At 36.3% G+C, this 24032-nt stretch overlaps 2 protein-coding genes and 1 pseudogene across 2 annotated transcripts; all 3 read left to right on the forward strand.

Moving 5' to 3' along the window:
- The first annotated feature begins 2362 nt into the window (after window positions 1-2362).
- Window positions 2363-5989, forward strand: LOC132274742 (probable aldo-keto reductase 4; annotated as a pseudogene).
- Window positions 5990-8873: 2884 nt separating this feature from the next.
- Window positions 8874-12741, forward strand: LOC132274739 (probable aldo-keto reductase 2). The gene is made up of 5 exons (XM_059776076.1): window positions 8874-9218; window positions 9340-9540; window positions 10933-11105; window positions 11196-11298; window positions 12063-12741. The coding sequence occupies exons 1-5, from the start codon at window positions 9006-9008 to the stop codon at window positions 12399-12401; spliced, it is 1029 nt and encodes a 342-aa protein (XP_059632059.1). The 5' UTR covers window positions 8874-9005; the 3' UTR covers window positions 12402-12741.
- Window positions 12742-19486: 6745 nt separating this feature from the next.
- Window positions 19487-23372, forward strand: LOC132274749 (probable aldo-keto reductase 4). Its single transcript, XM_059776083.1, has 5 exons — window positions 19487-19915; window positions 20037-20237; window positions 22118-22290; window positions 22368-22470; window positions 22806-23372. The coding sequence occupies exons 1-5, from the start codon at window positions 19703-19705 to the stop codon at window positions 23142-23144; spliced, it is 1029 nt and encodes a 342-aa protein (XP_059632066.1). The 5' UTR covers window positions 19487-19702; the 3' UTR covers window positions 23145-23372.
- Window positions 23373-24032: the final 660 nt, after the last annotated feature.

A 24032-nucleotide genomic window follows, 5' to 3' on the forward strand; every position in this document is an offset into this window, starting at 1 on the left:
ATTATACCCAAACCAATTCACCTTCCCTGCATTGAATTCACAAGCATTAAGTTCAGGCCCAAGGTTCATATTGTGTATTTTACTCATAGAATTTAAATAATCATATCCTTCTTGAAGACGACACATATGGGTATTTCCTACAGAACACAAATAAAAGTTGTACAGGCTTAATCCCCTACGCCAGCATATTCTCAATTAATTACATCACTTAGTTTATGAATCGATGTCAGCATCATCATAGCTATCCAAGATACCACATTCCGAACCTCACTTTCTTCAAACACATAATGAGCACCAACCAAGATCCCACACTTACAACAATAGGTCAATGAGTTTGCGGCACATACATTCATCCCAAATCCAGTTTCTATAATCTGATAGTGAATCAAAGTGCCCTAATCCATCATTGCAAGATAAGCATCAACATCAAGGGCAGTAGAAAATGAGACCTCGTAAAGAAAATGATTTCAAGCTTCTTCAAAGTAGTCATTTTGGACAAATCCCATTACAATGATATTACATGTCATTATATTTGTCTCCCATGTTTGAAAACAACTTAACACAGTAGCTTCTTTGAAGAAAAGAACCCACATTTACAAGACATATCCATAAGCAAAGTATTCATATTAGCTAAGGTAATCACTCACACCATGCTTAATAGCAACTACATGAATTTGCCTCCCAATGTCTATACCACCCATGTTAGAACAATCACTCAACTTACATGAAAAATAGCAACCCAGTTGCCCCCTTCAAGGACTTATTTAGCAATAACCCCACTATCAAAGAATCCCAAGAAATAGGGTTTCTATGTGGCATTCCGTCGAACATCTTATCCGCCGACCTCATTTCAGAATATTTAGATACATATCTACCAATGCCACTACTTGCAAAAATATCAAATTCAGGGAAGGTGAATTAAAGAATGTATTTGTTTGCCATAAACGACCATCATGGTGTCCATGAAAGCGGGTAGGATAGTAGGGAAGGTGAATTGGTTTGGGTATACTCTATACACCAGGCTTCTAATTTGGTGAAGAGTCCTAGAATGCGTCCTTGTAGTCACCGCTGGTATACCACTGCGTAGACCCAGTATCATAGCCGATCCGCCCATTCTCTCTCATCAAATCTCCTTTGTAATCAAAAGAGAGAAACAGTCCGTTATGGGCATTTTAGCAATTTAAGATAATAATATATAAGGGTATTTTAGTAATTTTGATACGTTCGTTAGTGTACTTAATGATCCATCACATATAAGGGAGGTCCGTGTAGGATATTTTAAAAAGTAGGGGAGGTCCGCGTAATTTCTGGAACAGGAAGGGTACCGCCTGTAATTATGGCAAACCATAGGGGAGGTCTGTGTAAATTACTCATAAAATTATAAATATAACTTTACTTAAAATCTGGTCGTTGATGGCATCATTTCCGGTCAGTGCAGATTAATGCACGACGAGCTTGTTGTAATAAAGGATCGACGGTGATTTAAGCGATGTCAGTTAGTTGGCGATGATGGAGTGTACTCGTGGTACCGGAACCAGCTGCAGCGGAACCATCGACGATGAACCAACGACGGCAGACGGAACTTTGCTTGGCGGGCGGCCAATGATGGTCGGCAATAGTGGCAATGATGATCCGTCAATTCTTCACGCCCTCTGCCCTCACTATCAACTCTCTACCACCGTCGAGCACCAGAGACGCAGGCTTATTTGGTTTCTGGTGGTGGCCTCTGGTAGCATCATCGCTCAATTGATTAATTTCATCACGTCTCGTCCTTTTTGCTCGACGTCGCTGGTGGGTTCTTCAATGTTCTTTGTCGTTACTCTACGAGATACAATTGGAAGGCGCATGCGTGTATATGTGTTGTGAGGTAATTTGGTCTAAAAAATTATCTCAAAAATTTATTAAACGGCTTTAGAATACCTTCCTCAAGATAGTTAAGGGGAATTTTTTTGTCAAAAATATTGTTAAAAGAGAGTTTTTTGCAAGAGAGGTTTTTTTGCTATTCACCCTAAAAATAATTAACATTGAATGATAGTTTTTATTATGAATAAATTAGAGTGACATTTCGTAAAATTTAGACAAATTATACAGCGTTTAAAGTTCATTATTTTTATTTTCCCATACACGTGTTCAACAGTATCCTTAACATTTTCTTTAAACAAATTTCGTTGCTTGCCTCATCCATTGAAACTGTGCTGTCACTGTAAACGGGAGGGAACGGAAGCAATGACGTAAGAAGTTTCCCTTTTACAAAGTAAGCCGCCAATCATCTTTATATCAAAGTCACAATTACACTCTTTGTCTCTCTGTAAATACCCTGCTCTGTTGCCACTATATCATATATATATATATATATATATATAGAGAGAGAGAGAGAGAGATAGGTGTGTATAATATACAGGAGGGGAGATGGCGGGAGTGAGGAGGATGAAGCTAGGTTCACAAGGTCTAGAAGTATCAGCACAGGCACTTGGCTGCATGTGCATGTCCTGCTTTTACGGCTCTCCCAAGCCCGATTCCTACATGATTCCATTCATACACCACGCCATTAACTCTGGCATCACCTTCTTCGACACCTCCGATGCCTACGGTCCCCTCACCAATGAAATCCTAATCACCAAGGTTATGATCAGGCTCTCAAGGGAGGGTTAAGAGAGAGGGTTGAATTAGGAACCAAGTTCGGTAGCATCTTTTCCAACGGCAAGGTGTATGGGCGCAGTGATCCGGCGTATGTTCGGGCCGCCTGCGAGGGCAGCTTGAAGCGCCTTGACATCAATTACATTGATCTCTATTACCAGCATCGCGTTGACACTAGTGTCTCTATCGAAGTCACTGTACGTTACTCTTTTTCTACTCGCTCTCTATTTTGTATCATTTTAATTCAATGATAAAAATTGATCATATTCCATTTCTTTAATATATGAATTTGAGAATATGCAATGAATAATTCCATACTAGAATAGAAGTAGAAGGTGAAATATGCAAATAAAAACCAACAAGTTATTCTTTGATGAGTAATTCCATACTAGAAGGTGCTCCTTTTTTTTTTTTTTTTTTTTTTTTTTTTTTTTTTTTTGGGTAAATTACTTAGAAGGCTTTTTAAATGGTCTAGTTAGTCACTAGGCTTATGTAATTATAATCATATTTTTTTATAACTGTATGTAATTATAATCATATTTTTTTATAACTGAGTTGTTACCAATGATATTATGTAGTTCTCCACATTCAATTTGACCAGAGTTGTTCCATAATGCAGCTTTCATTCAATTCTACCCCATTTACAATTGCATTTGTTGGTTGTTTCATTTACTATCGTGTAGCTTGTTTTCATAGTGTTGTTTTTTTTTTTTTTTTTTTTTTTTTTTTTTTTTTTTCTGGTGATTCAAATTTTCCTCTTTCTTTTTTGGTGATTAATGCATTGTATGTATATACCATTTAATGCATTTTTACATTTTGTTGTATGTGGAGGCAGAATAGAATGATACTTATTTTAAAATTTGGCAGGGTTTTTCTCTTCACATGTATAAAGATTTTAGTAATCATTTTATTAACTTTTTTTTTTTTTTTTTGGGTAAATCAATTCATTAAAGGAAGAAACAAGAGACTATATAGAGAGGGGCCAAAGCCCAAAGGCCACAGGCCACAAACCTAGCTGAGCCACACCAGACCAGCCAAGGTACAAAAACAAAAACTTGCAGCAACAACAACAGACAGCAGCGACCAGTTGCAGCCGCAACAAAACCAACCTCTACAGAGCACTCTCAATCACCGAACTAGGAAGACTCCATGTAGTTGTAATGGTTCTCGCAGCTCTAGAGTCACGAAACTTGCAAGACGTAAGACGATTCCGAACAAAGTCGTAGATCAGCTTTGTAACCGAAGCGGTGGAGGCCCTTTGATTCATGACATTTCTTCTATTCCTCTCACTCCAGATGAAGTACACACAAGTTGTGAGGCAAAACTTATACACAAAAGCTTCCGGCGCCTTCGTTCCATCCTTCCACATGGACACACTCCAGTTGGTGATGTCATATAAATTAAAGTCCCCAACATAGATCCCACACAGGTGTTGGAAGAACATCCAAATTTCAGAGGCAAATTTGCACTTAAAAAAAAGATGTTAAAAAAAAAAAGATGTTGATGACTCTCAATCGTTTTATTAACTTTTGAAATAGGAAGAGGCATGATTAATGAGGTGTCATAACTAAGATCAGTGATTTCTAAGTTGAAATTCATTTTTTAAGTTCGTTAGTGTCAAATCCAACCTGTTCTAGTAAGCATAATATTTTCTGGTTTTATTCTCTTATGTTAATCAACTTGCCATTTATTTTTTAATTTGTGTCTCATTTTTGAACGATTATCTAGCGTTCCCTAATCCATTTTATGTCATATACTCATGTTTATGCCAGATGGGAGAACTCAAGAAACTGGTTGAAGAGGGTAAAATAAAATACATAGGTTTATCTGAGGCCTCTACTTCAACAATCAGAAGGGCACATGCTGTTCATCCGATAACAGCTGTGCAGTTGGAGCGGTCATTATGGACAAGAGATTCAGAGGAAGAAGTTATTCCTATTTGCAGGTAAGGCGTTAGCGGTGCTAGTTGTTAACTTATAAGTTGGGAAGTAACAAACAATTTTATGTTCTAATTTTGTTTACCATAATTTTTCAGAGAACTCGGGATTGGGATTGTTGCATATAGTCCTCTAAGACAAGGATTTCTGTCTTCAGGTCCCAAGCTGGTTGAGAAGTTGTCAGATGATGACTTCCGCAAGGTGAATGCATATAACATTTTGACTTTTGAATGAACTATAGCAGTGCGCATAAAATTAATATATATATAACAACATCACTGTAGTATTATGGATGTGCAGAATTTTCCTTTTAACCTCTTGTTGTTTGTTAATGGTCTCCATAGTAAGCTTGCAAAATTTTCTTTATCCTCACTTAATGTCTTCACTTAGTAATTTACATTCCAAAAACACTGGATTGTTTTGCTTTCTTCCCGTGGTTATAATCCATGTTAATCTATGTCCACTTGTAATAATATTTACATGATAGGTGTGGGTATTGAATTTGTAAGCTTCATGCCGCTAGAACTTGGGGTGAGTGGGTATAGGAGGAGAGGAACGAGAGGGAAAGTGGTGACTGAGAGAGCAGTGCCCTGTCTAGGGTTGATGGTGAGAGGACCCCTTGCTCATAAATGGAGCAGTATCTTCTGATAAGACCTCGTGTGTGGCTTAAGTAGAATGTGAAGGATAGCTAAAATGATAAGGACACAATGTCAAATGTAATGTCACTCTCAAAGTGAAACATGTGTCCTGTAATATCTTTTCGGTAGGTCCTCAGTTTTGATTTTGGTAGCTAGTGGTAACCACCAATCGGGTAAAAGGGACATAGGACAACAAGTAGTGGCTTTGATATACCTTCTTTGGCATGATCCATCAAACCACAACCTCCTTGAAGCCTCCAAGGAATGGTGTATAAAGGTGCGACATGCTTATATGGTGCCTGTATTTTAAGGAGTTGGACAATATACCTAAATTTGGTCCTTTTGATGTTGTGTGTGTGCAGTTATTTCACACTGAAGTATATATATATCTTTTGCAGCTTCTGCCGAAGTTCTACCCTGAGAATGTGGAGCATAACAAGAACTTGTTTGAGCGAGTAAATACTATGGCAGCAAAGAAGGGATGCACACCATCACAGCTCACATTAGCCTGGGTCCATCACCGAGGAAATGATGTGTGCCCCATTCCCGGCACCACCAAGATTGAAAACTTAAACCCAAACGTTGGTGCTTTATCCGTGAAGCTAACGAAAGAAGAAATGGCCGAACTTGAAGCCATTGCTTCAGCTGATGTTGTTAAAGGTGATAGATTCGGGGGCATGTCACTCACTTGGAGGGAATCGAACACCCCTCCATTGTCCTCATGGAAATGCAATTAAACCCACCCCTCTGCCTCCTTTAGTTCATTTAGGACCAATGTTGTTGTGATTTTGTAGTGAAAAGGTGAATAAACACACCCCTCTGCCTCCTTTAGTTTCTTGATGACCAATTTTGGTGTTTTTTTGTAGTGTTTTTTAAAACAACTTGTGTTTCTGCATCTCTTGTTGTTTCAGAAAAAAAATTGTATTTTCAACAAGTTCCAGGCTTGTGTTCAAGAACAGAATAAAGAGAATATACAAGTACATGTGTTTGTGTGTGTATGTATATAATGTATTGTAGTAAAAGCTGTGGAATGACTTCATAATCAAATGCCAATTAAGAGCATTGTTTGTGAATTTGCAATCTGTTTATTTGCGTGGGGAAGCAAAAGAGCAACTTTCACTTATCCAGAGGAAAAAAAAAAAAAAAAAAAACATAGCAACTTGTTCAGTAATCAACCTCATTGTATCTCCATTTTAAAAACAAGGCCAAGTAAGGAAACATTCAAATGCTCACACTACAAAAGCACAGTTTCCTATTGGTGTAGTTTACTTTGAAAAAGCGTTTCTTTGCATAATCGATTTAATATGGTGTTGCATTATTGCATTTGATGTAACAGGTTTAGGGATGACAATTTGTCGCACGGTGGCGGGTACACCCTTGCCCCTCTTAAACCGATTTTGGTACACCATTTAAGTTATTTGGACGGGGATGGAGTTATAGTAGTAAAACCCTGGGTTTGGCCACTTTCTCCCGCCTCGTTTAGGTGCGTAAATTACTAAATTACCATAACACTAAAACTTTTGTATTTTGATTTGTAACAATGTAATTATTGACTTGTTTAGTTTTGGTCTGATGTACTTTTACCATTATGGAATGTTTGTAATTTTGAATTTTATGTTAAATTATTTATTAACATTTTTTATGAATTTTTTTAATAGTTATATAATTGTATTTGAGGAAAAAAAAAGTAAAAAATAAGGAGAAATTATGAGAGTGAGCTCGTTCAGAAGGCTGCTCGGGCTCGGGCGAGCTCAACTTAGCCAAGCTCGAGCTCCGCTCACCAATATTTGAATGAGCTTGGCCTCGACTCGACTCAAACTCGCATTCCAGAAATCTTGGCAAATCCTCAATAATCGAAATCTTGGCAAATTCTCAAATCTTCGATCCCTTTCTTTTATAGTAACAAGGGTCAGTTCAACCCTTTTCCCTATCTGATTCTGGTATATAAAAAAAATGGCTGGCAAGAGAGAGTGAAAACATGGTTGAGAGACGGAGAGTAATAACCTTGTAGTAGTTATTGTTGGGTAAGATTGTCGCATGAGTCGCCGGTAGAGTAGCTGCTGACATAAATGTGTGATGGATGGATTGAGTATGATGGTTGCCGACATGAATATGTTAGGGTTTCTATCTATGAAGCACGAACACGCCCATAAGGGGTGTTATGCCAGTGTCGGATACGTGTTCGAGGCTAGGACACGTGTCGAACACGTGTCCAATTTTTTATTATTTTTTATAAGGTCAGACACGGCAAAGGATACGCCAGACATGTCGCCGACACGCTGAGGACACATCGGAGACACACCTGTTCGATTTTTTTTTTTTTTGAAAAGAAAAAGGGAAAATGAAGGTGTGTGTGTGTGTGTGTCTTTGTGTATTCATTCACAGATGACTGATTTAGAAATCTAAAAAGATGAAGAGATTAAGGGAATTCTAGAGCAACCACAGGGGAAAAAATAAAGGAACAAAGAGCAAGATCTTCAGTGAATGTTGGGCTTTACCGGCGAAAAAGAGGAACAACCTTTTATTTTCCATCGAAAGCTTCATCAGAACTCTAGGGAACTCTTGGCTTGACTGAATGGCAGAGAAAGGGAGAGAGGCTGAGTAGATGATGAAGAGATAAGTGAAGCAAGTGTGGAGAGAAAAATGGGATATATAGGATCAAGATTGTTACCTTATCTTAAAAGGTGTGTTAAAAAAAAAAACAAATAAATTATAAAGCATATATATTTGGTTATAAAGATAGTTTATTCAACTGTTGGATATAAACTTATATTTTAATAAAATTTGAAGTTATGATTTTTATGTTTTTTAAGAGTAGTAGGGATTATTTGGTTAGCTTAATTTAAATAAAAATAAAAATGTATATATAATAAATATATATTATTATTTTATTGATGTATTCTTGTCATGTTCGTGTCTTATTTTTTAAAAAATTTATCATATTACTGTATCTGTATCGTGTTGTACCGATATCCCGTGTTCGTATCCGTACCCGTACTTCATATGTTTCTATTATTTTGTTATAGTTAATAACATGTACAGCATAAGTGTAAATAATCCACAATTGTGATAACATGGGTTATTGGGCTTGTTAGCTCGTGGGCTTCAGGAATGAATATAGTTTAAGTTTATATAACCAAACAACTACATGGACCCATATAAACTCAAGTGTTTGGGCTAAGCATTAGTAACAAAATTTGAAATATAAGTCTGATAACTAAACGGGCGCATCCACGAGCTTGGCGAGCCGAGCTCACCGTTGCTCAAGTTTGGCTCATTTAATTAAACGAGCCTGAAAGTTAAACTTGGACTCAGCTTGTTTACTAAACGAATGAATCAAACTTTTAACGAGTTGAACTCGAACTATTAGTAAACAATTTGGTTCTTTAGCAGTCTTACTCACAAGTTACTTTTGGACAGCTCCAACAGATTTAGTAAAAGTCAAAATAATAAATTCTCAACTATCTATTGTTTGTAATTTGTGTAATTTACCCTTATAATTATTTCTGCATGGTATCTTCTGACATATTTGTTCATCCATTTAAACTCTACCGTCACTGTAAAATGTAAATGGGAGGGAACGGAAGCAATGACGTAAGCAGTTAGCGTTTAGGTCCTTTTATTTTTGTTTTTTTTTTTTGGCAACGTTTAGGTCCTTTTAAGGACCACTTTCCCTTCTACAAAGTAAGCCGCCAGTCATCTTCCCATCAAAGTCACAGTTACACTGTTGCCACTATATCGTAGAGAGAGAGAGAGAGAGAGAGAGAGAGGTGTATAAGATACAGGAGAGGAGATGGCGGGAGTGAGGAGGATGAAGCTAGGTTCACAAGGTCTGGAAGTATCATCACAGGGACTAGGCTGCATGGGCATGTCCTGCTTTTACGGCTCTCCCAAACCCGATTCCGACATGATTCCACTCATCCACCACGCCATTAACTCCGGCATCACCTTCTTCGACACCTCCGACGCCTACGGTCCCCTCACCAATGAAATCCTAATCGCCAAGGTTTTGTATACATATAAATATACACATACGGATATAATCACTTTGATTTGCAGATCAATTTACTTTAATTAACACTAATATTTTAATCAATTGATCGATTATGGAATTAATTTATGATCAGGCTCTCAAGGGAGGGTTAAGAGAGAGGGTTGAATTGGGAACCAAGTTCGGTAGCATCTTTTCCGACGGCAAGGTGCATGGCCGCGGAGATCCGGCGTATGTCCGGGCCTGCTGCGAGGGCAGCTTGAAGCGGCTCGACATCGATTGCATTGATCTCTATTACCAGCATCGCGTTGACACTGGCGTCCCTATCGAAGTCACTGTACGTTACTCCTTTTCTATTGGCTCTCTGTTTTGTATCATTGTAATTTAATGATAAAAATTGATCATATTCCATTTCTTTAATATATGAATTTGAGAATATGCAAATAAAAATCAACAAATTGCCTGTTTTCTAACAAGTGTCCCACACACTGCTTGATAAATGTCAGCCAAAAATGTTTAGTGAACCCTTACAAATCCTTCCATTTCCATTCTATCTCTTTCCAAAATTTTATACCAAACGCAACATGACCTTTCCCTCCATTTCTTTTCTGTTTTCTCTTTCATTTCTCTCGAACCAAACTTGGCATAAATTTTTATTAGGTGGGGAATTGAGGTAACATAAGTTTAAATGCTACTTATATCTCAGTGTATTGAGTCTAGTATGTTTCTGTATATACAGAATTGTAAATTATTTACTATCAGCTGTCCTTTCAATTTTTTCATATTGCTGCCTGGTTAAGCACTGTTAAATATCTAAGTTATTCTTTGATGAGTAATTCCATACTAGAAGGGGGCTTTTAAAAAAAAAAAAATTTATATTTGGGTAAATTACTTAGAAGGCTTTAAATGGTCTAGTTAGTCACCAGGCTTGTGTAAGTTGTTACCAATGATATTATGTAGTTCTCCACATTCAATTTGACCAGAGTTGTTCCATAATGCAGCTTTCATTCAATTCTACCTCATTTACAGTTGCATTTGTTGGTTGTTTCATTTACTATCGTGTAGCTTGTTTTGGTAGTTTCTTTTCTGGTGATTCGAATTTTACTCTTACTTTTTTGGTGATTAATGCATCATACGTATATACCATTTAATGCATTTTTACATTTTGTTGTATGTGGAGGCAGAATAGAATGATACTTAGGGTCTTGCTCTTCACATGTATAAAGATTTTAGTAATCGTTTTATTAACTGACATATATCTGTACCCTGAAACTTTAAAATAGGAACAGGCATGATTAATGAGGTGTCATGACTAAGATCACTGATTTCTAAGTTGAAATTCATTTTTTAAAGTTCATTAGTGTCAAATCCAGCCTCTTCTAGTAAGCAAAATATTTTCTGGTTTTCTTCTCTTATGTCAAACGACTTGCCTTTTACTTTTGAATGTAATAGTAGGCTATCTACCCCTGCCCCAACCCCAAGGAAGCAGTTAAGTATATTGTGATGTTCTTTTTAAAGTTGCATGATCAATATGCTGTTGTATGATTTGACAGAGTTGCATGATCAATATGCTGTCGTATGGTTTGACCATCTTGTGTCCGCATCTCTCACCCTATCATATATATTAGTTTTGAATGTTTCCGTATTTGTTTCCTTGTTTGCATCTCCTTTTTTAACGAGTGTCTAGCGTTCCCTAATCCATTTTATGTCATGTACATGCTTATGCCAGATGGGAGAACTCAAGAAACTGGTTGAAGAGGGTAAAATCAAATACATAGGTTTATCTGAGGCCTCTGCTTCAACAATCAGAAGGGCGCATGCTGTTCATCCGATAACAGCTGTACAGTTGGAGTGGTCGTTATGGACAAGAGATTCAGAGGAAGAAGTTATTCCTACTTGCAGGTAAGGCATAAGTGGTGCTAATTGCTAACTTATAAGTTAGGAAGTAAAAGACAATTTTAAGTTCTAATTTCGTCCACCATAATTTTTCAGAGAGCTCGGCATTGGGATTGTTGCATACAGTCCTCTAGGACAAGGATTCTTGTCTTCAGGTCCCAAGCTGGTTGAAAAGTTGTCAAATGATGACATCCGTAAGGTGAATGCATATAACATTTTGAGTTTTGAATGAACTATATAGCAGTAAGCATAAAATTAAAATATATATATATATTTTAATTTGCTTAATATATATGTCTGTATGTATATATATATATATACAGAGCTTAATGTTGAATCATGATCAGGAAACAAAATTTGCTTACTGAGAATATGTTAATCTATGTCCACTTGTAATAATATTTACATGCTAGGTGTGGGTATCGAATTTGTAAGCTTCTTGCCGGTAGAACTTGGGGTGAGTGGTTATAGGAGGAGAGGGACGAGAGGAAAGTGGTGACTGAGAGAGCAGTGCCCTGTCTAGGGTTGATGGTGAGAGGACCCCTTGCTCATAAATGGAGCAGTATCTTTTCATATGACCTCATGTGTAGCTTAAGTAGAATGTGAAGGATAGCTAAGATGATAAGGACACAATGTCAAATGCAGTGTCACTCTCAAAGTGAAACATGTGTCCTGTACTCTTTCCGGTCGCTCGTCAGTTTTGATTTTGGTAGATAGTGGTAACCACCAACCGGGTAAAGGGGACATAGGATGACAAGTAGTGGCTTTGATATACCTTCTTTGGCATGATCCATCAAACCACAACCTCCTTGAAGCCTCCAAGGAGTGGTGTATGAAGGCGTGACATGCTTACGTGGTGCCTGCATTTTAAGGAGTTGGACAATATGCCTAAATTTGGTCCTTTTGATGCTGTGTGTCTGCAGTTCTGTCACAGTACTGAAGTATATATATCACCTTTTGCAGCTTCTGCCGAAGTTCTACCCTGAGAATGTGGAGCATAACAAGAACTTGTTTGAGCGAGTAAATGCTATGGCAGCAAGGAAGGGATGCACACCATCACAGCTCGCATTGGCCTGGGTCCATCACCAAGGAAATGATGTGTGCCCCATACCAGGCACCACCAAGATTGAAAACTTAAACCAAAACATTGGTGCTTTATCCGTGAAGCTAACGAAAGAAGAAATGGCCGAACTTGAAGACATTGCTTCAGCTGATGCTGTTAAAGGTGATAGATTCGGGGGCATGTCACTCACTTGGAGGGAATCAAACACTCCCCCACTGTCATCGTGGAAAGGCGATTAAACACACCCCCATTGTTCCCGTGAAAAGGTGAATAAACACACACCTCTGCCTCCTTTAGTTCCTTGAGGACCGGTTGTGTTGTCATTTTGTAGTGTTTTAGAACTTGTTGGGTTCCTGCATCTCTATGTTGTTCAGAAAAAGGTGTATTTTCCACAAGTGCCTGGCTTTGTGTTCAAGATCAGAATAAACAGAATGTACAAGTATATGTGTTTGTGTGTGGACTGTCTGCACAGTCTGCGCGCACATGTATTTATATATAAACGTATGTATGCATATTGCAGTAAAAGCTATGTAATGACGGCAGAATCAAATGCCAATAAATGAGCATTGTTTGTGAACATTCAAATGCTTACACCATGAGGGTGAACTTAACCTAACTGCTTCCATGAGGAAGAATGTGCTTTGCTAATTAATTTTACTTTGGACAAATTGCATTAAATCCCAGTGTACTATCAAAAACTTGTAAAATAATCCCTTCTACTATTTTTTTTTTGGCAACAAACACCATCAATTTATCAAAAGTTGTACATTACATCTTTCTGGCACACGAATATTTGGCATCGAATATTGGAATTCCAAAGTTATTGACACATTAACACACAAATATTAGAATTCGGAAGTTAATAACAGATTGACACGTGGTCGGATTGTTTCGGTGAAAATGCTTTTGCAAATTCAATAAACACCCTTAATTTAATTTTGTAAAATTAATTATAAAGAATAAAATGAGCTTGAATAAGGGTAGTTTTGTCATTCGTTTCAGCCTAAACAATATTCTCAGACATCTAACTTGTTTGGGCTTATTCTGAAGCCCTATTGTGTCTTTTGCTCTTGCCCAGCAAGTTGTATGGTTTCACTAACTGAGCTCATTGCCAATAATGTGTGTGTGTGTGTGTGTGTGTGTGTGTGTGTGTGTTGTGTTCCTGTCATATGCCTTATAAAATAGGAATATGTCATTTTGTTTGTTGAAAAGAATTATTACTATTAATTTATTTATTTATTTATTTTTATTTTTTTTGAGAAAGTCAATACCAATTGACATGGAGATTGGACTACCACAAGATATTTATAGTAGAACTTTTCATCAACGACAATGAGAATGTGCTCCAATTTCATCATCGAATTGAGTTTTATTTTTATTTTTCATTTTTTTGGCAATTGATTTTGAATATATGCATGCAATCATCGACAAAACTGTATATTGGATAAGCTTTTATCATATCGATCTACAGTGCTGGTTTCTATTTTTCAATTATTAGAAAAATCATTACTCAAGTTATAGAGTAGTGTGAGAATTATCAATAGGTCTGTGGCTTAGCGGTATAAGGTTCTTACTTTTCAAAGAGAGGTCAGGAGTTCGAACCTCAGGAGACAGTGTATGTGAGTCCCAACTAAAAAAAGAAAAGAGTAGTCTGGGAATATAATATAATAATTTATTTATCTTCTCATTTCAAGTTTCAATCTTTAGAAAGAATAGCTATTTGAGCCTCATGTTTTAATAACAATAAAATAAAATAAACCCACTAGAGTCAAAATAAAAAATAATTTTTTATAAAAAATAACAATTAGTCTAAGAGGAAGAAAGGAAGGACGAGGGTTTAGTGTACCAACTCGAATCTAGGATCATCTAGTGCAATTAAATTGATATTTTACATAATTAATAATACAACACAACGAATTTGAAAGGCAATAGAATGTAAATTTGTTAGACACTTAATTTAATATAATGCTGCATGTTGCATACGGATGTAATATGTTACCGTGGTGATTATATTCTCAAAATAACTCTATTGCATGAAATTTTATATTATTTTTGTATTAATACAGCGTTCACAACTTTTTATATGTTATGATTTAGAAAGTATGGATACTTTTACGAAAAAGCCGTATCCATATCGTGCATGCATCGGACATTGACACTCTTTGAATACGTGTATGACACTTTATATATGTGTACATAAATAGAAATTAATTTTATTATTTCGAAAACTTCGCCACACTTTCGAAACATTTTTAACACAAATCTACCAGTAATTTTAAAAATAATATAAATACTATCACGACAAGTAGTGAAGTAATAATATATGTGATATAAATATCATTACAATAATGTTTTTATATAGTGTCCATGTCCGACGTCCGTGCTAAATAGGTTATGGTGTTATAATTTTTCGATATTAGAACACCCAAAATTAACGCAGAGAGGATCCGGACTCGAGATGGAATGGAAGCAATTACGTAAGCAGTCAGCCATTGGTCCTTCAACAAAACAGTGTGATTAGTTGGTGTAAATAATCTTCGTAAAGATGATGACTATTCAAGAAAGTGCTGAGGACCAAAATTCCAAGTTGATAAATATGATGGGTGGGATGGAAGCCCTTGGGTAACGATCTGAACCCGAGAGTTCCAATCGCTAACCGGGTCCTTACTCAAACCAGAGGTCAACTAAAGACGCTACCGTCCTTTCCTATGTCAATACATAATATACGTGTCATCTCAGGATTTATAAATAATAATAATAACGTAAACCCTATACCAGACACTTGGTACTACCTAACACACTCTGTCACCTAAAACAAATCATCGGAATCCACACTGTCACACCGACACAACGCGCAATACCGTGCCCTCACTATCCCTAACAAATTGAAACAATCATTGACCTTGGGCCCGACATCGTGCTAAAGAGGGACTAATTCAGAAGAAATGGTTGGCCAGACCATTCTCATCAGCCTATAACAGCTATATAGTTAGAGTGATCGTTATGGATAAGAGATTAAGAGGTAGAAGTTATTCCTACTTGCAGGTAAGGGCTCAAGGCATTAGTGCTTCTAACTGCCAACTTATAAGTATAGGTAGTGATCAACCTCATTGTATCTTTATTTTAACACAAGGCCAAGTAAGGAAACATTCAAATGCTCACACTACAAAAGCACATTTTCCTGTTGGTGTAGTTTACTTTGGAAAGGAGTTTCTTTGCATAAACGATTTAATATGGTGTTGCATTATTGCACTCCATGTAACATATAACACGGGTAAGGATGGCAATATGTCCGGGGCGGGTACTTAAACCGATTTTGGTGGACTATTTAAGTTATTTGGACGGAGATGGAGTTTAGTAGTAAAACCCTGGGTTTTGCCACCCTGTCCTGCCTTGTTTATGTGTGTAAATTACTAAATTACCATCATTTTTATTAGTATATGAAGTACCAAAAGACTCTCTCTATATTCAGAAAGATATTTTCATACACTTCACACAATATCTCCACTTTTTCCTCCTTTTAGTTACTATTTATAGAAATGTACAATTGTTTTATAACCTTCTTTCAGAAACCCCCGAACTGGTCAATCTTTTGTGAGCTTTTTATTTGGGTCCTTTTGGAAGAATGACTCACTTATTGGGACTGGAGGTGGTCCAAATGAGCATTGGGCCTGTTGGGCCGTCATGCAGGCAGATTGATGATCCTTTCAAGCTCTGGTCTCAACTGATCGTGGCCATATGTGGCCCAGTTCGTTTTTGGTATCCTCTGTATATACAGTTAACCCTAAAACTTTTGTATTTTGGTTTGGATCAATGTAATTATTAGCTTGATTAGTTTTGGTCTGATGAAACTTTTTACCATTATAGAATTTTTATAATTTTGAATTTTATGTTAAATTTTTTATGGATTTTTTTTAAGAAATTATGAAAATAAAACTGCACTGGACGGGTGGCGTGAAACAAGTTAAACATACGAAGACGGGTGAGACATTACCCCCATTTAAATAATTTTGGGTAGAGACAAGGAGAAGACTTTTAAACAGCAGGGCGGGGATGATACGATCCAAAACTGGCCACCTAGCCATTGCTAAACGCTTTAGGCTTTAATGTAAGACTGATATTATAAAAATAACTAAATATTAAATAATAATTTTTATTATGAATAAATTACACTAGGATTTAGATAAAGTACAAGTGGTCGTTTAATGTTCACTGTACTGTCACTGTGAACTGGAGGAACGGAAGCATTGACGTAAGCAGTTAGCGTTTGGGTCCTTTAAAGACCAGTTCCCCTTACAAAGTAAGCCGGCAATCATATTTATAGTAGAACTTTTCATCAACTACAATGAGAATGTGCTCCAATTTCATCATCGAATTGAGTTTTATTTTTATTTTTCATTTTTTGGCAATTGATTTTGAATATATGCATGCAATCATCGACAAAACTGTATATTGGATAAGCTTTTATCATATCGATCTACAGTGCTGGTTTCTATTTTTTTATTATTAGAAAAATCATTACTCAAGTTATAGAGTAGTGTGAGAATTATCAACAGGTCTGTGACAAAGGCTTTTACCTTTCAAAGAGAGGTTAGGAGTTCGAACCTCAGTGGAGGCAGTATATATGAGTCCCAACTAGGAAGAAAAAAAAAAAAAAAAGAGTAGTCTGGGAATATAATAATTTATTTATTTTCTCATTTCAAGTTTCAATCTTTAGAAAGAATAGCTATTTGAGCCTCATGTTTTAATAACAATAAAATAAAATAAACTAGAGTCAAAATAAAAAATAATTTTTTATAAAAAATAACAATTAGTCTAAGAGGAAGAAAGGAAAGACGAGGGTTTAGTGTACCAACTCAAATCTAGGATCATCTAGTGCAATTAAATTGATATTTTACATAATTAATAATACAACACAACGAATTTGAAAGGCAATAGAATGTAAATTTGTTAGACACTTAATTTAATATAATGCTGCACTGTTGCATACGGATGTAATATGTTACCGTGGTGATTATATTCTCAAAATAACTCTATTGCATGAAATTTTATATTATTTTTGTATTAATATGGCGTTCACAACTTTTTATATGTTATGATTTAGAAAGTACGGATACTTTTACGAAAAAGCCGTATCCATATCGTGCATGCATCGGACATTGACACTCTTTGAATACGTATATGACACTTTATATATGTGTACATAAATAAAAATTAATTTTATTATTTCGAACACTTCGCCACACTTTCGAAATATTTTTAACACAAATCTACTAGTAATTTTGAAAATAATATAAATACTATCACGACAAGTAGTGAAGTAATAATATATGTGATATAAATATCATTACAATAATGTTTTTATATAGTGTCCATGTCCAATGTCTGTGCTAAATAGGTTATGGTGTTATAATTTTTCGATATTAGAACACCCAAAATTAACGCACAGAGGATCCGGACTCGAGATGGAATGGAAGCAATTACGTAAGCAGTCAGCCATTGGTCCTTCAACAAAACAGTGTGATTAGTTGGTGTAAATAATCTTCGTAAAGAAGATGACTATTCAAGAAAGTGTTGAGGACCAAAATTCCAAGTTGATAAATATGATGGGTGGGATGGAAGCCCTTGGGTAACGATCCGAACTCGAGAGTTTCAATCGCTAACCGGGTTCTTACTCAAACCAGAGGTCAACTAAAGACGCTACCGTCCTTTCCTATGTCAATACATAATATACGTGTCATTCCAGGATTTATAAATAATAATAATAATAATAATAATAACGTAAACCCTATACCAAATACTTGGTACTACCTAACACACTCTGTCACCTAAAACAAATCATCGGAATCCACACTGTCACACCGACACAACGCGCAATACCGTGCCCTCACTATCCCTAACAAATTGAAACAATCATTGACCTTTGACCCGACATCGTGCTAAAGAGGGATTAATTCAGAAGAAATGGTTGGCCAGACCATTCTCATCAGCCTATAACAGCTATACAGTTAGAGTGATCGTTATGGATAAGAGATTAAGAGGTAGAAGTTATTCCTACTTGCAAGTAAGGGCCCAAGGCTTTAGCGCTTCTAACTGCCAACTTATAAGTATAGGTAGTGATCAACCTCATTGTATCTTTATTTTAACACAAGGCCAAGTAAGGAAACATTCAAATGCTCACACTACAAAAGCACATTTTCCTGTTGGTGTAGTTTACTTTGGAAAGGAGTTTCTTTGCATAAACGATTTAATATGGTGTTACATTATTGCACTCCATGTAACATATAACACGTGTAAGGATGGCAATATGTCAGGGGCGGGTACTTAAACCGATTTTGGTGGACTATTTAAGTTATTTGGACGGAGATGGAGTTTAGTAGTAAAACCCTGGGTTTTGCCACCCTGTCCCGCCTTGTTTATGTGCGTAAATTACTAAATTACCATCGTTTTTATTAGTATGTGAAGTACCAGAAAAACTCTCTCTATATTTAGAAAGATATTTTCATACACTTCACACGTTATCTCCACGTTTTCCTCTTTTTAGTTACTATTTATAGAAATGTACAATTGTTCTATAACCTTCTTTCAGAAACCCCCGAACTGGTCAATCTTTTGTGAGCCTTTTATTTGGGTCCTTTTGGAAGGATGACTCACTTATTGGGACTGGAGGTGGTCCAAATGAGCATTGGGCCTGTTGGGCAGTCATGCAGGCAGATTGATGATCCTTTCAAACTCTGGTCTCAACTGATCGGGGCTATATGTGGCCCAGTTCGTTTTTGGTATCCTCTGTATATACAATTAACCCTAAAACTTTTGTATTTTGGTTTGGAACAATGTAATTATTAGCTTGATTAGTTTTGGTCTGATGAAACTTTTTACCATTATAGAATTTTTATAATTTTGAATTTTATGTTAAATTTTTTATTAACATTTTTTATGGATTTTTTTAAAGAAATTATGAAAATAAAACGGGACAGGGTGGGTGGCGTGAAAAAAGTTAAACATGCGGAGATGGGTGAGACATTACCCCATTTAAATAATTTTGGGTAGAGACAAGGAGAAGACTTTTAAACAGCAGGGCGGGGATGATACGATCCAAAACTACCCACCTAGCTGTAAGATTGATATTATAAAAATAACTAAATATTAAATAATAATTTTTATTATGAATAAATTACACTAGGATTTAGATAAAGTACACGTGGTCGTTTAATGTTCACTGTACTGTCACTGTGAACTGGAGGAACGGAAGCAATGACGTAAGCAGTTAGCGTTTTAGATAAAGTACACGTGGTCGTTTAATGTTCACTGTACTGTCACTGTGAACTGGAGGAACGGAAGCAATGCCGTAAGCAGTTAGCTTTTGGGTCCTTTAAAGACCAGTTCCCCTTACAAAGTAAGCCGGCAATCATCTTCCCATAAATTATCAAAGTCACAATTACACTATTTCTCTCTCTGTAAATACCCTGCTCTGTTGCCACTATATCATATATATATATAGAGAGAGAGAGATAGGTGTGTATAATATACAGGAGAGGAGATGGCGGGAGTGAGGAGGATGAAGCTAGGTTCACAAGGTCTAGAAGTATCAGCACAGGGACTAGGCTGCATGGGCATGTCCTGCTTTTACGGCTCTCCCAAGCCCGATTCCGACATGATTCCACTCATCCACCACGCCATTAACTCCGGCATCACCTTCTTCGACACCTCAGACTTGTACGGTCCCCTCACCAATGAAATCCTAATCGGCAAGGTTTTATATACATATAAATATACATATACAGATATAATCACTTTTATTTGCAAATCAATTTACTTTAATTAACAGTAATATTTTAACCAATTGATCGATTATGGAATTAATTTATGATCAGGCTCTCAAGGGAGGGTTTAGAGAGAGAGTTCAGTTAGCGACTAAGTTTGGTATCAGCTTCGCCGACGGCAAGCCGAAAATTCGCGGTGATCCGGCGTATGTCCGGGCCGCCTGCGAGGCCAGCTTGAAGCGGCTAGACATCGATTGCATTGATCTCTATTACCAGCATCGCGTCGACACTAGCATCCCTATCGAAGTCACGGTACGTATATGAAAGTTCGATTTCTGTTTTGTGTTATTATGATTTATTATAAAGATTGATCATAATTCATTTTTGTCATTCATGCTTATTGATTTATACATAAGAATTTAGGGTAAGTTTGGTAGAGTAGAAAAGGGAGGAAAGGGAAGGGAAGGTGATGGAGGGGGATTAAAAATATGTGTTTGGCAAAAATTGTTGGAAGGAAAGGGAAGTGAAGAGAAGGGTTTGGAGGGTTAGCTTGTGCCTTTCTTAACCTTCTAAAAATGGGAAAAAATGAAGGGAAAGGGAAGGAGAGGCTTGATGAGTGATTTCAGATGCCAATTTTACCCTCAAGATTGCAGAGAGAGAGAGAGAGAGACCGCCGGTGATTGAAGCTTGGAACGGCGACCCGAACTGGAACAGCAGCCATGGAAACTGAAGGATATGGGTTTTGGATTTTCTGAACAATCTGAAATGATACATCGATACGGGTTTGAACTTTTGATTCTTGCAAACAGATAGATAAACTGGAAATATATGGGTTTTGAATTTCTGATTCTTGTAGAGAGAGAGAGAGAGGCCAAGTTCAGTGTTAAGAAGGAGTTGCAGAGATGGAGCGAGATTGGGGAGGCTTTGCCCTATTTTTTTATTTTTCTTTTCTTATGGCCTCAAGTTAAAGACTTTATATATATATATATATATATATATATATATATATATATATAATAGAGATGGAGGATTAGGGAGGCTGAAATGATTTGCCCTAATTTTTATTTATTTATTTATTTATTATTATTATTTTTTTTTGGCAAGTACATGAAATTATAAAGGGGTATAATAGTCCATATGTTAAAATAATTCCCTTTCATTTCTTTTCCTTTCTTTTCCCAAACATAATTATTGTCCTTCCCTTTCTTTTCCTTCATTAATCAACCAAACGCAATGGAGGTTTAAAATTATCCTTCCTTTTCCTTCCCTTTCCTTTCCCTCATAACTAATGTTATCCTTCCCCTTCAAACCCACCGTACCAAACAAAGTCTTAAGGATATGGAAATGAAAGTTAACAAATTGTCTGTTTTCTATGTGTCGACGCCCTGTTTGATAAATGTCAGCCAAGAATGCAATTGTTTTAAATATGTTGATCAAAACACAAGAAATGGGAAGAATATATATCAAATCATTTTGAAACAAATAGAGTGAAGTTTATCATCTTTAATCTATCAGTCTTATATTTCCCCATTAAGAACTTTACTCTCTGTGAATTCAGGGTCATGCTCGATCTTCAAATTGGAATACATTGGCCAACTAATTAAAATAGAAATATTTATTTGTAGTTCACATGTATAAAGATTTCACTAATCTGTGTTTTGTTAAACTGTATATATCTGCACTGCAAGTAATAATCAGTTATCATGACTAAGATCTGTGAATCCTGAATCATGAGTTGACATACATTTTTTTTTTTCCTTGGCAAGAAACTCACACACCGTTTTTTCCTGTGGGGACACCTACCACTTTGGGAGTAGAGAAAATAACCCGAGGACTGTTCTTTTGATTTTCTCAATCATTGTCAAATCTTGCCTGTTTTAGTAAGCACAATTTTTTTCTGGTTATCTTCTCCTGTCCATGGACTTGCATTTTATTTCTGAATATAATTCGTAATTAAGGAAGTAGTTAAGTATATTGTGGTGTTCTTTTTGAAGTTGCATGATCACACTAAGGATATGATTTCGTATGGTATGACAATCTTTGTATCCAGGTCTCTTCCCCTATATATATCATTTAAATCAGTTTTTGAATGTTTCCGTATTTGTTTCCTTTTTTGCATCCCTTTTTGAACGAGTACCTAGCATTCCCTAATCATTTTATGTCATGTACTCGTGTTTTATGTTTTATGCCAGATGGGAGAACTCAAGAAATTGGTTGAAGAGGGTAAAATCAAATATGTAGGTTTATCCGAGGCCTCTGCTTCAACAATCAGAAGGGCACATGCTGTTCATCCGATAACAGCTGTACAGTTGGAGTGGTCGTTATGGACAAGAGATGCAGAGGAAGAAGTTATTCCTACTTGCAGGTACGTAAAACATTAGCAGGGCTATTAGGATATAATAGACAACTTAAGTTATAATTTTGTCCACCATAATTGTTCAGAGAACTCGGCATTGGAATAGTTGCATACAGTCCTCTGGGACAAGGATTCTTGTCTTCAGGTCCCAAGATGATTGAGGAGTTGTCTAGTAATGACATACGCAAGGTTAGTGTTGTTGTTAACAAACATTGGATTGCATTCCTTTCTTCGTGTTGTTTTTATCCATGTAACATCTAATTTCTCTTTATCTCTTAATACTTAAAAAATAGAGTTTACTGTTGAGTCATGATCAGGAACCAAATTTTGTATACTGAGAATATGTTAATATCTATGTTCACTTGAAGTCATATTTACATGATCGGTGTTGGTATTGAATTTGTACATGTAATGCCGGTTTGACATGCTAATGTGGTGCCTACATGTTAAGGAATGGGACAATATACCTAAAGAGTTAAGTAGGTTCTTAAACATTGAAGTATTTACTGTTTCATCCTTTGCAGCTTCTGCCCAAGTTCCATCCTGAGAATGTGAAGCATAATAAGAACTTGTTTGAGCAAGTAAATGCCATGGCAGCAAGGAAGGGGTGCACCCCATCACAGCTCGCGTTGGCCTGGGTCCTACACCAAGGAAATGATGTGTGCCCCATACCTGGCACCACCAAGATTGAAAACTTTAACCAAAACATTGGTGCTTTATCCGTGAAGCTAACCAAGGAAGACATGGCTGAACTCGAAGGTATTGCGTCAGCTAATGCTGTTAAAGGTGATAGAACTGGGGGCATGTCACTCACTTGGAGGGAATCAAACACACCCCCATTGTCCTCGTGGAAAGGGGAATAAGCATACACCTCTGCCTCCTTTAGTTTCTTGAGGACTGGTGTTGCAATTTTGTGGTGTTCTAAAACTCGTTAGGTTCCTTCATTTCACTGTGTTCAGAAAAGGTACTGTATTTTCCATATTTGTACGTGTGCATGTGTGTACATTAGTACATTCATATACTCATATTTATATATAATGTAATACTTATTTCATTGAAGTAGTTGGAAATAAAGTTTGGTTGTTGTTGTAGATGTATATGAATTCGGAATTTTATTAAAAGCAATGGAAAATTAGCATGTTTGTGACTTTGCAATCTGTATATTTGCGTTGGGTGGTCAACAGAGTAACTTGTTCAGTAATCAACCTCATTGTATCTTCCATTTTTTATGCTTCTACCAAGTGTGGTTAATTGGATTTCATAGCAATTTGATTGGCTGCTGTAAACTAGATTTGTGGCATCTTCTATATGGGATATGTCTGTATTATCAAAACCTAGTGCCTGCACTTACAAGGGAGTCGTTTTTACATTCATTAACACTTGAAGTTTGGTTTTCTGAATGAATTTATTTGATTAGCGCGATACATGAATGAATTTATTTAAATTTATATTCTTGAAACATGAATATTCTTAATTCATGTATATTGAGATTTGAATGCATTTGTGAGACCACACTCTTTTACTCAAAGTTTGGTTAAGTTGAATCTCATTTTATATTCAAGATTTTCTTATCTTAAGAGTTTCGATATATATTAATTATTTTTTTACGTATTTCGGTATTGTAAAAGGAGATTAAGTGTTACACTCAATAGTTTATCTTGTAAATACAATTAAATAGAGTTTTGGATTGATTGAATCTTCGAGATAGAGCTGCCATGATCTCTTACACCTTGTAAGAGGTTTCTACTATC

This window comes from Cornus florida, unplaced genomic scaffold, assembly GCF_030987335.1.
Source record: "Cornus florida cultivar Cherokee Brave unplaced genomic scaffold, ASM3098733v1 CherokeeBrave_3.0.0_Hap2_Chr09, whole genome shotgun sequence".
In the NCBI taxonomy this organism is placed as follows: Eukaryota; Viridiplantae; Streptophyta; class Magnoliopsida; order Cornales; family Cornaceae; genus Cornus; species Cornus florida.

Excerpts from the sequence above, each read along its gene's own strand:
- LOC132274739 (XM_059776076.1), top strand. The coding sequence starts at position 9,006 with ATGGCGGGAGTGAGGAGGATGAAGCTAGGTTCACAAGGTCTGGAAGTA. Across the intron at positions 9,219-9,339 it reads ATGAAATCCTAATCGCCAAG|GCTCTCAAGGGAGGGTTAAG; the intron begins GTTTTGTATACA and ends ATTTATGATCAG. Across the intron at positions 11,299-12,062 it reads CAAATGATGACATCCGTAAG|CTTCTGCCGAAGTTCTACCC; the intron begins GTGAATGCATAT and ends CACCTTTTGCAG.
- LOC132274749 (XM_059776083.1), top strand. The coding sequence starts at position 19,703 with ATGGCGGGAGTGAGGAGGATGAAGCTAGGTTCACAAGGTCTAGAAGTA. Across the intron at positions 20,238-22,117 it reads GCATCCCTATCGAAGTCACG|ATGGGAGAACTCAAGAAATT; the intron begins GTACGTATATGA and ends GTTTTATGCCAG. Across the intron at positions 22,291-22,367 it reads GAAGTTATTCCTACTTGCAG|AGAACTCGGCATTGGAATAG; the intron begins GTACGTAAAACA and ends ATAATTGTTCAG.